At 39.4% G+C, this 13,462-nt stretch overlaps 2 protein-coding genes across 3 annotated transcripts; both read right to left on the bottom strand.

The window, feature by feature from the left end:
- On the bottom strand, positions 1 to 2,213 carry LOC146609764 (uncharacterized). 2 transcript variants are annotated; one of them, XM_085346990.1, is made up of 3 exons: positions 2,075 to 2,213; positions 1,718 to 1,842; positions 1 to 126 (listed from the first exon to the last, which is right to left on the bottom strand). In XM_085346990.1, the coding sequence occupies exons 1-3, from the start codon at positions 2,211 to 2,213 to the stop codon at positions 1 to 3; spliced, it is 390 nt and encodes a 129-aa protein (XP_085203116.1). The 2 variants fall into 2 exon arrangements, with proteins under 2 accessions (XP_085203116.1, XP_085203115.1); XM_085346989.1 differs by having other exon boundaries at positions 1 to 149; positions 1,723 to 1,842.
- Positions 2,214 to 3,384: 1,171 nt separating this feature from the next.
- Positions 3,385 to 13,291, bottom strand: atp6v1c1b (ATPase H+ transporting V1 subunit C1b). The gene is made up of 13 exons (XM_085346026.1): positions 13,158 to 13,291; positions 10,413 to 10,593; positions 10,222 to 10,289; positions 9,953 to 10,038; positions 9,732 to 9,826; positions 9,447 to 9,538; positions 8,696 to 8,794; positions 7,011 to 7,079; positions 5,869 to 5,961; positions 5,493 to 5,586; positions 5,166 to 5,263; positions 4,945 to 5,068; positions 3,385 to 4,211 (listed from the first exon to the last, which is right to left on the bottom strand). The coding sequence occupies exons 2-13, from the start codon at positions 10,542 to 10,544 to the stop codon at positions 4,113 to 4,115; spliced, it is 1,149 nt and encodes a 382-aa protein (XP_085202152.1). The 5' UTR covers positions 10,545 to 10,593; positions 13,158 to 13,291; the 3' UTR covers positions 3,385 to 4,112.
- Positions 13,292 to 13,462: the final 171 nt, after the last annotated feature.

The raw sequence follows: 13,462 nt of genomic DNA, 5'->3' as shown, positions 1-13,462 counted from the left end.
TCATCTTTCGTCAGAGGCGTTTTCAGGTTCTGGATCGTCACTGCTGTTGGCGCTTACCGGCTGCCCATCCTTAGACAAAGCGCTGGCCTCCTTTGATGACCTCCTTTTGGAGTCACGAGTAGATTGCTGTGAAAAGATTTGGAATCCCACTTCATTTAAATGTCACCGCACTAGACAAACAGCGAGTGGGCAAAGATGGCCAATTGAGAGGTGAGTCACTGAGGTTCTTCCATGTGTGGAAGGTTAAATTATTAATACATATTTTTAACTGTCATTTAGAAAAACTGAAATATAATTGGTAAGATAAAATAATTTTTCAGATCTTTTTTTAAAGCTTATTTCAGTTTTGAGAACAACAAAAATATTTTCAATTTAAACCTCACAAAAAAGAGAGTTTCTGTTATTACTTTTCCTTTTTAAAAAGATAAACTCACCAATCACTTTATTAGGTACACTTTGCTAGTGCCCCGTTCAGAACTGTCGTAATTCTTCAAGGCACAGATTCAACAAGGTGCTGAAAACATTCCTCGGAGGATTTTGGTCGATACTGACACGACAGCATCACGCAGCTGCTGCAGATTTGTCTGTTTCACATCCATGATGTGAATATCTAGTTCCACCACATCCCAAAGGTGCTCTATTGGATTAAAATCTGCTGACTCTGGAGGTCATTTGAATACACTGAACTCATTGTCTTCTTCAAGAAACCAGTTTGAGATCATCTGAGCTTTGTGACGTGATATGTTATAAGAAGCCATCAGAAGATGGGTAAACTGTGGTCATAAAAAGATGGGCATGGTCAGCAACAATACTTGGGTGGGCTATGACATTTAAACAATGGTCTGTTGGTACTGTGGGTTCACAGTGTGCCAAGAAAATATCCCCCACACCATGGTGCCTAAACTTTTGATACAAGGCAAGATGGATCCATACCTTCATGTTGACAACAATGACGTCACAATCGATGTCGCCTATATCACCTTGCTTCTCCATTCTGGTGCTCAGTTTGAACTTTAGCAGGCTGTCTACATGTCTGAATTCATTAAGTTACTGCCATGTGATTGGCTGATTTGTTGCATTAATGAGCAGCTGAACAGGTGTGCTTAATAAAGTGGCCAGTGAGTGTACAAATGATAATGGAGGGATGTTAATTTTATACCTGACGAAGGTCAGATGAACTGACATTTTGTAATATAATGAATGAGCAGTAAGTGAGACAGTATGTGTGAACTATATTTAAGTGTCTTTACAAAATTTCCCACAGCAAAAACAAAACAATTAGCTCAAAGAGTTTCTGGTATGTACGATAAACTAATGCAAAAAATCTCACTAGAATAAGTTAAATCAGAAATATTAGGAATATCTTACATTTTTGTATTACTGTTTAATTATTTTCTTATAGCTGTCTTGTAAATCATCTATGAACATTATTGTTATGTAAAATTGCAAACAAAGCTTTTATGACATTTTAAATGCTGTGAGGCCCTTGCATAAATGGCATGTGGATGGCTCGAGCTGATTAAGCTTCTCTAGCTGCACTCTATGTAAACATGTTAAAAGCTAATGATGAATATAGTTACACTTTAATGACGATGACGGTGATTTTGCAGGTTTGGTGTGTGGCATTACTGGTGGTGCTCAAATCCTGCTCATGACCATGTGTGCAAAGATGTTTTAGGACTCACACATGCCAGTACCTGCTACCAGTGACACCTACATCACTAAAAGAGCGTCTGGGTCTCCTCTGGTGGTTGGAGCTGCTGGTGGTGAGGGCCTGCTTCCCACACTGGGTGCCCGTGTTCACCATCCTCTTCTCCCTTATGTTGGCTTCCAGAGGTTTACCTACAGGACAGTGGTTAGTGTTTGAAATGTGGCACTCTTTCAAACGTGAAAACAAGATAGTAGAGATGGCTGCGATGGCTGTGTCAGCTCGGTCAAGTTGTGGTGTGAGTGGTTTGTTTAGCTTGTGGCTGCACCCTGTCAGCATATATGGCACCTAAAGAGAATGCATTTGGATTTGCATCTTAATGGAAGATCTTTCTCTTCATTATTTTAGAGATGACGAGGCTCTTACTGTTTGCTACTGGAAGAGGGGTCTCTACATCCGTGTTAGTAAGCCATGTCGATTCTGTTTCTCTTGTCCAGCTTTCATGGTACCTCGGCTCGATGATCGCGTCCGCCCGACTCCCTCCACAACCCATCGAGATAATCATCCACGGCAGGTGTAGCTGAGGCTGACGCGGGCTTAAACACGGCTCGCTTTGTCTCACAGCATCCGCAGCATCTCCTCCCTGGCTCTCTACTAAAGCTCCATCCGTGTTTCCATCATCAGTCGGCGGCTCTGAAGCTGCTGCTCTCCTCAAACAGCAGAGCCAGCTGACCAGCACGAGCTACCTGCGTCACCCGGAGAGGGCGGAGCTTAAAGTGGCTGCTGATTGGCCACAAGGGAAATCAACAGCTGCTATTGTCAGCATCATCACTACGGCCAGCATCCTCATCATCAACATGGAAACGTGTGTGCCAAACGAAACTGCTCTTTCTGTGTTTAATGAAATTTATCGAGTTAAATCTTCACAATCAACAACAAAACGTGGATGCCAGTTTTCATATTTAATAAGGCGCCAATAAATAACTTTTTATAGGGGATCTGCATTTGATAATAATGAAGCTTTAAATGGCTTAAAATACTTTATGATCAGAGTAAACATGCCCACAAATGCGTGTGTGGATGGATAGCTGTGTTTGGTAACAGAAAATGAATAATATGCTCCTTCTTATTAAGAAACACTGAATATGTAGAGTAGGTATTTTGTAAAAGACACAAAAAGCCAAATAATGAGAAAAAACAAACATGTGAATCATTATGAGCTTGATGTGCATCTTTGTGTAAAAACACATGCATATACATGGACAAAGAGAAAAATAAGATGAACTTTGGAATAAGATATAAGACAAAACCTCACACCCTCCTGATATCCCTCAGCATTGTCACTGGAATCAATTTGCATTCATTTATCTTTGTTTTGCATCTCTTTGAAGAGTCTGGTCATTTTGCACATGGTTGTTTTTGTCTAACTGATTAGTGTATGTTTTATCTTTAAGATACGCTTTTTGTTAGTGTATCTTGTATCAACAGTAACCTTAAAATGGTCATTGTAGTACCTAAAACCACACCTTTATTTCAGAGAGATGTTATTTCCTCATAAATCGTCACACCCCTTAACAACTTAGCCTTTATCTTTTTTTCCCCCCATTACTTTATTGAGCAGGTTTACACAGCATAAAAAGCCAAAGTCAAGGATCTTTCATAGAGTATTTAATTTCACATTTATTTAAATATGTGTTTTAATTTATAGATATACTGACAATACAGTATTTGCACATATACACATTATTCATTGTTCTCAAACGGCTTGATATACAGAAATCACAGGAGCATAAGATCAGCGAACATATTGCTTCTTTGTACCGTAAAATGACCAGTTTCAGTGTTTCACAGGTTTTAGCTTGAGAAGCAGAAACAACTGTCAACATCTACTTACAAACAGGCATTCCTTACAGGGAGCTATAAACACGTCACTTTTAAAAAACTGAACAAACATATTCACTGATTTTGGAGGCTTGAAATAAATACTGTAGTTAACACGCACACTGATTTATTTATTTATTTTTATTCCCACTTACCCCACATATACCTTTCATGTTAATTTTAACAAGTAGGGTATGGAAGTAGTGACAGTAAAAACACTGTATTTTACATAGCATTTGAAGCAATGAGGGAATACCAACTATTGAGATGGAGGAAGCTGTTTACTTAAGTAGTGTGGCACAAACAGAAAAAGACAACAAAAAAGTTAGCTCTCATTTAAGTATGTTGGAACAGAAGTTGTGATTAGAGACCAGTTTACCTCTAAAACAGATCCTAAGTACAGTCGCTAATCAGCACTCTGATTCCTAACAACTTATAAGGGAGGAGACCCAGGAATGTACTAGGAACATAAAACACAGGAAAAGAAGGAAGAACACAAAAAAAGTCTAGAGTAAAAATAATTTAAGGTTTGTGGATGTGAAAGTGTCACATCAGAACACTCCTGCACGTGATGATAATGTATCTAGACCTTGAAATCCAGCAGGTTGCAGTCGATCTTGTAGTAAACATAGGGGTAGTACTCTTGCTGGCTCAAGTTCAGCCCCGGGATGTCCATGGAGGCCTGAAGGCAGAGAACAGTAATTATACAAGAGAATATGACAATACATTATCGTTCTCTTTGGAAAAATATTTTTTCCTCACTTAAATAAAGACCAATCAGCAACTCTTTTTCCCTTGGCCAGTTGTTGCTGGCATTTACTTTGAAACCAGTTAACTAGTACTAATGAATGCATCATGCAGGCCTAGAAACCGGTCAGTGATCAGTCAGTTATCTCTCCTCCACCACGCAACCGAAGGCCGCTGGGAAAAATGTGCATTCCCCAACCAGTTGGCAAGTGGTTGCTGCAGTCACCTGCAGCTAGCATGGAAGCATGGATGCTCTTTTCTACTCTACGTGAGCACTCAAAAGTGCTTTACGCAACACATCTCATTTACCTACTCACACACACATTCACTCTGGGATGAATGAATTGAGTTTTAGTACCTTACCCAATGTTATTTTGGCATGTAGACTGAAGTAGCCCGGGATCAAACTACCAACCTTAAGATTAGTAGCTGACCTGCTCTACCTCCTGTAGCCACTCCAAAAACAACTGTGACGCAAACTGGAAACCAGCATTCATCCTTTATCCAGTTTGTGTTTTTAGTATAAAGGTCATTTAGACTCGAGGTCATAATCTGTGGTGGATTCTTACTTTACTGTATAACACAGTCCTCAGATTACTTCATTTAACACTGCCAAAAAAACCCAAACAAACAGGTAAGTAATGAACAAATGTGCTGCTGAGACTCACGTCAATGATTGCAGCACTGCTGTCCAGGTGCTTGTACAGGTCGTACAGCACCTCTCTGAGTTTCTTCATGTTCTTCTTGTTGGGCTGAAGCAGCATAGCCTGGAAGTTGACTGGCAGCCCATATCTATGAAATACAAGGTAACCATGAATTCGAGAGCCTGATGGTAAAGGATGCACATCTGTACATTAATAAATTCATAATCTCCTGCAAGACAACTCACCTGAGCACCGACTCCACAAACACGCGTAGAGCTTTTATGTGAATCCACGCGATGAAGGCCTCACTGAAATTCACCTTCAGCCATCGTACCAAAGGGCCCTAGATTAAATGCAACAACATATCATCAATTTTTACCATTCTTAAAAGTAAGGGTGATAAATACCACAGCAATATGAAAATGAAACGGCATGCTTACTTTCTGATTACTAGTTAACTATAAACAGCAGCTGCAAAAGGATGTACAGATGTACTACAAAAGCAATTCTTTCTGTACAGCGCGAGCTCCACTAACTACACACATTGTTACTGAAGTAAGCAGCAGGCATACAAACTGTTTCTTCTTGTCGGTGGACAAGCGTGTCATCTCTTCTTTGTCTGCCTTCATCTCCTCCTCATTGTACTGGAAGTCCCGCACTGTAAACCTGAGCCAGGACACACAGCAGAGAGATGGCTATCAGCTTTCACAGAGATGAGTATAATCAAGCACCTACCCCCCACACACACACACACACACCCTACTTAAATCCTCATGAGCCACTTATCTATTTATGGAGCATTTATAACTAAAGGAAACATTTGTCATTCAGAGAAAACACAAAGCTGGATTGGCTGGAGTGTATCAAGTGCAACACGCAACATAAGCTTTAGACATTAACTCTGAAAAGCTCATATTCTTTTGAGTAAACAGAAGTGGAAGAGTTTACTTGTTTTCTCTAGCCTTGTGTTTGAAGTCATCTACAGCTTTCCTGAAGAGGGTGACACTGAACAGACCGCTGTCGCTGTCTTCAAACAGCAGTCTGGAGATGAGGACAGAATGCACAAGAGGTGTGGGAAAATATATCAATACAGCAGAGTATTTGTATTTGTGGAGCAACAATGCAACCACACAGAGATGCAATACATTTATATTTAAATGTAAATTTAATGTTTAAAATAAACATTATGTAATATAATAAAAATACATTTCAAATGCAAATCAAACTTTTTAGTATAAAAATAATAAATTTCAATAAAACAAAATTTTTACGTTTATTTTATTTAACAGTAATTTACTTTCTTCAGCTGCTGACCTTTGCAACGTTGCAAATTGGACTGTTTAAAATAGTAATAGTAATAGTACAACAGTCCACACATGTTTGCACTCACTTAAGTTGGACTACACTTTAATAAAAACAGTTCAGTTTGTCAGAAAATAAAAATGACTGAAGTGAGAAAAATACAGAAATTCATGTTAAACCAGACGCTGAGAAGGTTGGAAAAACTGATACACTTTGGCTTGTCTTACCACCATGCCAGTTTAGAGGAGTTTAAAAAAAAGGAAAAGAACTGTTGATACCTGTTAAGTTGGATTTACTATAACTATAATTATACTATAAAGTGAAACATCCCTCACTGGTGACCATAGAAATCAACACTGGAGAATATTTTCAGCTAAGAATAAACTCTGTTTAATCAAACTATGCAAACTGTCTTCCTGCTGAGACAGCTCCAGATTTGGATCATCAGGATGTTGAGGTCACATTTGCCCAGAAAGTCTAAACACAATGTCCTGGCCATGTTGACACAGGGTCAATTGCCTTCTACAGGTCAACCACGTAACGTCTTCTATTCTAATACGGGTCAAATAATTTTTTACAGTTCACACGTGAGATGGTTCCAGTTTTAATCAGAGTCAAGCACAAAGTTAAACTCAGAAGAAGACACAGGAAGTAAAAATTCTGGTCTACCTCAACTGTTATCATAATAACATGGAACAGCCATGTGCAATTCATGACATGCACAAATATATTTAAAAGCAGACCTTTCTTGTACCTTTTGTATTTAGCAGCGTCTAGGGAGGACTTACTTGGTGGAGCGTGGTACGACCATTTCAGCCAGCGTTTCGTATGTCTTCTGCCAGTCAGCGTAGCTCGTCCTGATGAGGGTGGAAATTAGAAAATAACATCTTTGACTTTTATTTTATTTTGATAAAAACCATTCTCAGACCAAAATTAAAAATTTAACCTTTACCACAGCCAAATTCTGTACAGTTATGAAATTACTTGCTCATAAATTAATGATCACAAAACGTCTTCGCACTGTCTACAACTCAGATTCCAAAAACATTGGAGCCCTGTGTAAAATATTAAAAACCTTATGCAATTATTATGCAAATCTCATAAACCCCACAATTTACAGTAGGACATGCAAAACATCAAATGTTTACAATGACAAAATGGACAATTTAATTAAAATCTGAGCTAATTTTCAGGTTGATGGCATCAAAGCATCTCAAAAAAAAAAGAAAAAAGGCAACAAACGGCTGGAAAATTAGATGTAAGTGGTGGTTAAAAGAAACTGTTTTCTCAACATACAATTGTGAGGACTTTCTTTAAACATATCACCTGCAATACATAATATCAACAATGACTGAAAGAAGATAAATCTCTGTGCGCAAAAAGGTTGAAAATCATTATTGGATGCACGTGATCTTCAGTGTCTCAGGCAGCACTGCATTAAAAACATGCGATTCTGTCATTAAAATCACTGCGTGGGCTCAGGAACACTTCCAGAAATCACCATCTGTGAAAACAGTTTATTGCGCCATCTACAAATGCAAAGACTCCACACGTGAACGTGGTTAGTGTTGTTTCTCGGCACTGCTTTATATATAGGAGAGTGACCTCTCAACCTCTGAGGATCTTTGAGCCTCTCTATGCAGGTTTCCGTCTGATTGGCTGAATCCATGGCTGGGCCAGGTGACATGCCAGCTGCTGATTGGTCCCTATCAACATCTGGTATTTGAAAAAATAAAATAACATAAAAATCCTACTCCCAGCAGCACTTTCCTAACAGAAATGACAGCAGCAGCGTTCTGGTCCTGCCCTCGGCCTCCAAACCTTTGATAGTTTTGTGCATGTTTTTTGTGGAGACACATTAGTTCTGCTAGACCCTGTGACTGTTAGCTGGTGTTTATATTTTGTACATACCTTAACTCACTCACTGTGTGAGTGTATCACTAAAGCAGAAGGGCTGAACTCCCTCTTCGTTTCTGGCTTGTGAGTTTAGCACACTTTTTGTTTGGTTTTGCTTCACGTAAGGATTAGGTAGCAGTGTTCCTTAAAAGTTTTTATTTGTTGTTTTGGCCTCAGTTCACCTTGAACTTTTTTTGCTCTGAGTTATGGGTATATTGGCCTTGCAAAACATGGACGCAATATCCTTTGACATGCCTCCTTGTCAAGGTCATGCGACACAGTAGTTTTTTTTAGACATGGCCTTGTTTTTGACACTTGTTAGCATCAAATTCAAAATGACTTATTTTATATTAAAATGGTACATTTTCATAGTTTAAACATTTGATGTTTTCTGTGTTCTACTGTGAATAAAATGTGGGAATTATGAGATTTACAAATCATTGCATTCTGTTTTTATTCACATTTTACACAGCGTCCCAACATTTTCGGAACTGGGATTGCACCATGAATAGAAGCGCTCAAAAAATAAGTATTCACAAGACACACACACTGCATACAATGATGCTGGTGCACTTACTTTGGGACGACCACCAGCATGGTAATCAGGTACTCTGAGTCCAGCACAAAGTCCTCTTTCTTCACTATGTCAGCCAGACTTCTGGTCATCAAGCTCCCCCTAGAAGAAAGACACATGCATATACACAGAGCACAAGAAAACAGACGTTGAATAAAGTTACATACTAACAGTATTGTTAACATTATTAAAGCTAAGATGTTTTCACATTATGCTCAGGCAACAACCTAAAATATTGTTTTACTCTACAGTGATGAGAAAAACATCCTATACATGTGACAAAAATGCACATAACATACAAATTTTCAGTGCAACTCTAAATCCAGCTTTTTTTTTAAAAATTAAAAAATAAATATATAGTGTCCATGTGTGAAAGCTTGTAATGCAGAGCACCCAATTCCACAATATCAATGAAACACAATGAATGGAAAAAAAAGCATGGTTTTTGTTTTTGTTGTTAACTTTCACTTAACCAAAAGTAACTCTTGTGAGATGAATAATTTCTTTTGCATGAGCGCTCTGGGCCAACATAGGCCCATATTTATGCAAGGGTGCGCTGTAGTCTGAGGGACACACATTTCATTACGAGGCTCAGCACAGATGACTATGTGCCCTTTAAATTCCTTGTAATCACACACAACTCTTCAACCATGCACAGATGGACTCCAAGCAGACTTGAAACAAGTACAACAACAACAGCTACTCGTCCACTGTGTCCACAAACGTCTGTGCTAGTGACGGCTGTTTTACTCACGCATTCTTCCTCTCCAGATTCTGCAGGTTTCCCTTTAGATTGTTGTAAGCCGAAGCTCTGGCCTTCAGGTCGTTGTCTATCTGAGTCACTTGCTAGAAAACCAAGCAGGTATGGGTGAATACATCATCGCTGATCAGTGCAGCTGGAAAAATCTGATATAGTCAGTGTACTCTGGGACAATTTATGTCTTAATACAATAGATGAAATCTCAACTCATCAACCAGGACTTCAGCAATATACAACACAATGCATTAATAATTAATTTACAAAGAGAGTTGATTTTACCTTGGAAATGATCTCCGAGATGTTTTTCAGAGACTGTTTGATCGGATATTTCGCCATATCCCACTGAAATCTGGTGACATAGGTGACCAGGTCAACTGTATCAAGTAGAAACAAGATCAAAGACATCAGCATCAATCTCCATTTCCATATACTTTAATAGCTGTAAAGCAAATAGACTTGTTTTTTCTAAGAAGCTGCCTGATTACGTAAGCAGAGGTTACCTCCATTGGCCAACAGGTTCTCCTGGACTTTGTCTCGGCTGTCCTCCAGAACATCGGCCATGTACTGAGCAACCTTCTTTACCACACTGCATCCGATTTCAGGATGAGTAGTGAATAGAAAACGAGCAGAGAGAACAGAAAAACGAAACAGCAATTAGCATGATTCTATCTAAAGGTTTCTTTCACTCTTTATAAAACTGAGCTCACAACTCTTCCGCTGCCTGACAAACACATTACACAAAACTCTGTCATGTTTCAGTAAACTTTACCTTTCCACAAAAGTGTCTAGTTTAGCCAGCTCATCTGACAGGCCAACTAAGACATCCAGAGTCCCAACCTGTTAGAGGTAGACCAGAAAACATAAGCAAAAAGGCAAATAATGGCCACGCTGGTGTCCACCTATGCATTCATCACTGAGGCCTTAGCCACAGAGGACTGCTGTGTTTTGGGGTTTTTTCACCTTGAGGTCAGGGATGTTGAACTTGTTGTTAGTGGAGAGGTTGTTGGTGCGCGTAGTGGCCACCATCAGCTTGTCCCAGGTCTGCTGGCAGGTCTTCTCCCCGGGAGCCGAGATCAACCAGAATTCTGTCATGGCTGCTGGCAGGAATTTTGTCCCCCGTGCCGCTGATGTAAGGAAGTTACTGAAGGTGAAAAAACAAGATTTAATTTTTTCATGTTATGTTTTCGATTTAGTGAATGGGCAGCACTACCTGAAATGCTACAGTAAAATCCTAATCTGATAATATAATAATACTTATCTAATGCTTTGGAGGCAGGTTATTCATTTTGCATCTTTACTTAATTAACATATGAATGCATGGCTTTTACCTTTTACTTTTAGACCAGACCTGGGCCCAATGTACGGCCATATCCAAGCCATTGGTTTTTCCTGATTGGCCCATTTTAGGTTGGTGGGAAATTGGAATTAAAATGTAAATAAGTATACATCATGCAGCTTGTCCTGTTTTCAGTCTCAAAACATTCTTTGATAAATTCCTCACCATAAGCTGTAATGAGATAATAGCTTACAATTTTTTCTGATTTTGTGGAGATACGCAATACAAATTTGCTGTCTTTATTTTCTTTTTTAATGTACATAGGTATGTTTATGCAAGCATGACTGTAAATGTTCCTTTGGAACCAACATTTATGAGAAATGTGAGTTTGCTAGTCCTGAAAGATGAGTGTAGAGTTTTTAATAAGACATGGACTGAAGTCAGAGGTAAAGCTGTGTGTTTGTTTGTGGAGAGCAAATTGTTGTTTAAGGATTACAGTCTAAATCGCAATTATGAGACTAAACACACTGAAAAATACAAGAACTTGACTGATGCATAGCAGGGACGGACGTCTGACATTTAGCCAACAAAGCTGCAAAAGCAACAAGGACTTTCTTAACCAAGCTCATCCAGGAAGTGAAGACCAGCTGTGTGATTTCCCACAAAAATCGCAAAAACACAAGTTATCCAGCTTCTGATGGAGTTTACTAGAGCAGCGGTCCCCAACCTTTTTTGCGCCACGGACCGGTTTATGCCCGACAATATTTTCAAGGACCGGCCTTTAAGGTGTCGCGGATAAATACAACAAAATAAAACTAGTACCGGTAATGAAAAAAAGAAAATTTATTCATAACACACGTGAAGAGACCAAGGAAAACAGAGTAAACGATAAAAACGATAACAAAATAACGCTGAAAACCAATAAAAACCCTGAAAACTATACATTTCACACCTGAGCCTCAACTCTCGTGGCCCGGTACCAAACGACTCACGGACCGGTACCAGTCCGAGGCTCGGGGGTTGGGGACCGCTGTACTAGAGTGTGTGGAAGACAGCTGAACTAATGTGCCTTGAGAAAAAGAAAGATTTGAGAATATAACCCTCTCCAGGTGAACCAGACCAAGATAATTCGAGCATATTGCTGGAAATCTGGAGCCTCAGTTAAAAATACGAAGCGGACAATTTTAACTTTTTGTCCACAACACAGGATAGCCAAAGGGTTTGAGATTACAAAGGAGTTAGCAGCTATGTGCTCAATGAAAAGTAAATGTATTGGCTTTTATATAGTGCTTTCCTACTTTACTTGAGCGCTCTATACATGCCTCATTCACACAAGCCCTTTTTCCAACCTAAATGGTTCCTATCTGACATTCACACTCTGATGGATGCATCAGAGAGAAGCTTGGGGTTCAGTATCTTGCTAAGGCATGCAGACTGGAGCAGTCAGAGCTCAAACATCCAGCTTTCTGATTATTAGAACACCTGGTCTACCTCCTGAGCTACAGCCACCTAGTGTTGTGCAGTCTTTGCTAAAAATGAACCATGTTGTTGATGTTGTAACTAAGATTGTTAAAATGCATTCTCAATAATCCAGGTAAGAAAATCCCAAAAAGTTGATTCTGTTTCTCTGGACGTACAGTTAGCTTCTTGATTCATTACAGGCAGAGAACTTTAAGTCAGTATCACTGCTAGATTTGTATTCTTCTCTAAAAGTTAAGGAGGCACGCTCAGAAGATGTGAGCAAACATTATCGGTACAAAGTTTAAGAAATACAGATCAAATACAAAAGATCAAATTAAGATCAAATTAATATTGAACGTTCTGTTCAGTTCACCATTGAACTGAACAGAACGGAGTTCAGTTCAATGGTGTGGCTATCCACAACAGACCCTGCTTTAAACTGCTTTAAACTGTGTTCTCACATCTTTTGATTAAGAAAAATCTCAGTGCTTTCCGATCACTTTGCATTAGACAGACACACACGTCAAACTAACACTGAATGAGTCATGTAAAAATCCTCTTTCTTCCTCTTTTGATTCTTATTTGGTTCTGAATCTTGAACTTCCTCATTATTTCCCACTGGTTTTAAAGAGTCCCACAGACATACAGAAGTGGCTGATTTCATCACAGCTACACAGGAGAGACAGACAAGTCTCCATGTCTGCTGACTGACTGTCATATGATCAACTTCTTGTTGATGCAGACCGCTAAATAGCGACCCTCCTCTTGATTAAACACACAGAATGCCACATGAATAGAAACCGCCGCTCTTTGATTCGGTATCAGGGAAAGGAAAGAAGAAAAAAATCAGTGACAGCAGAATAAACCCGTTTCATGCAGTGTTAGCTTACTGCTGCTACCAGCAGCTTGTTTATCAATGTAGCCTCACGGTGTCACGACGTCACTAACCGAAGCACCGCGGTACTCACCGACGCGTTTAACGGCTTCAGCGCGCAGTCCACTCGGTATATTTCAGCCAAACACACGCAGTTTCCTGCACATAGCGCAGACAACAGCGGGTTTTAGACACACGGGGCTCCTTCAACAGAGCATCTCACTCAAAGTCAGCTGATCAGAGGAGGAAATCTGCGCGTGCGCAAACGGCTGTCACGTGATCAACTCCTCGTGAGATTGAGTGGAACATGTCTTAAGCAGGTTGTACTAGGAACAAGGAGACTTAAGCATAAAGTATAATTCATTAAAAGTAAAATTTACCAAGTAATAAACGATATTG

This window comes from Diplotaxodon limnothrissa, linkage group LG22 (assembly GCF_057381915.1).
Source record: "Diplotaxodon limnothrissa isolate DT_005_m linkage group LG22, D_limnothrissa_male_GT1.1, whole genome shotgun sequence".
NCBI classification, from domain to species: domain Eukaryota; kingdom Metazoa; phylum Chordata; class Actinopteri; order Cichliformes; family Cichlidae; genus Diplotaxodon; species Diplotaxodon limnothrissa.
The sequence above is the reverse complement of the archived record's forward strand: the minus strand, read 5'-3'. Positions and strand labels throughout refer to the sequence as shown.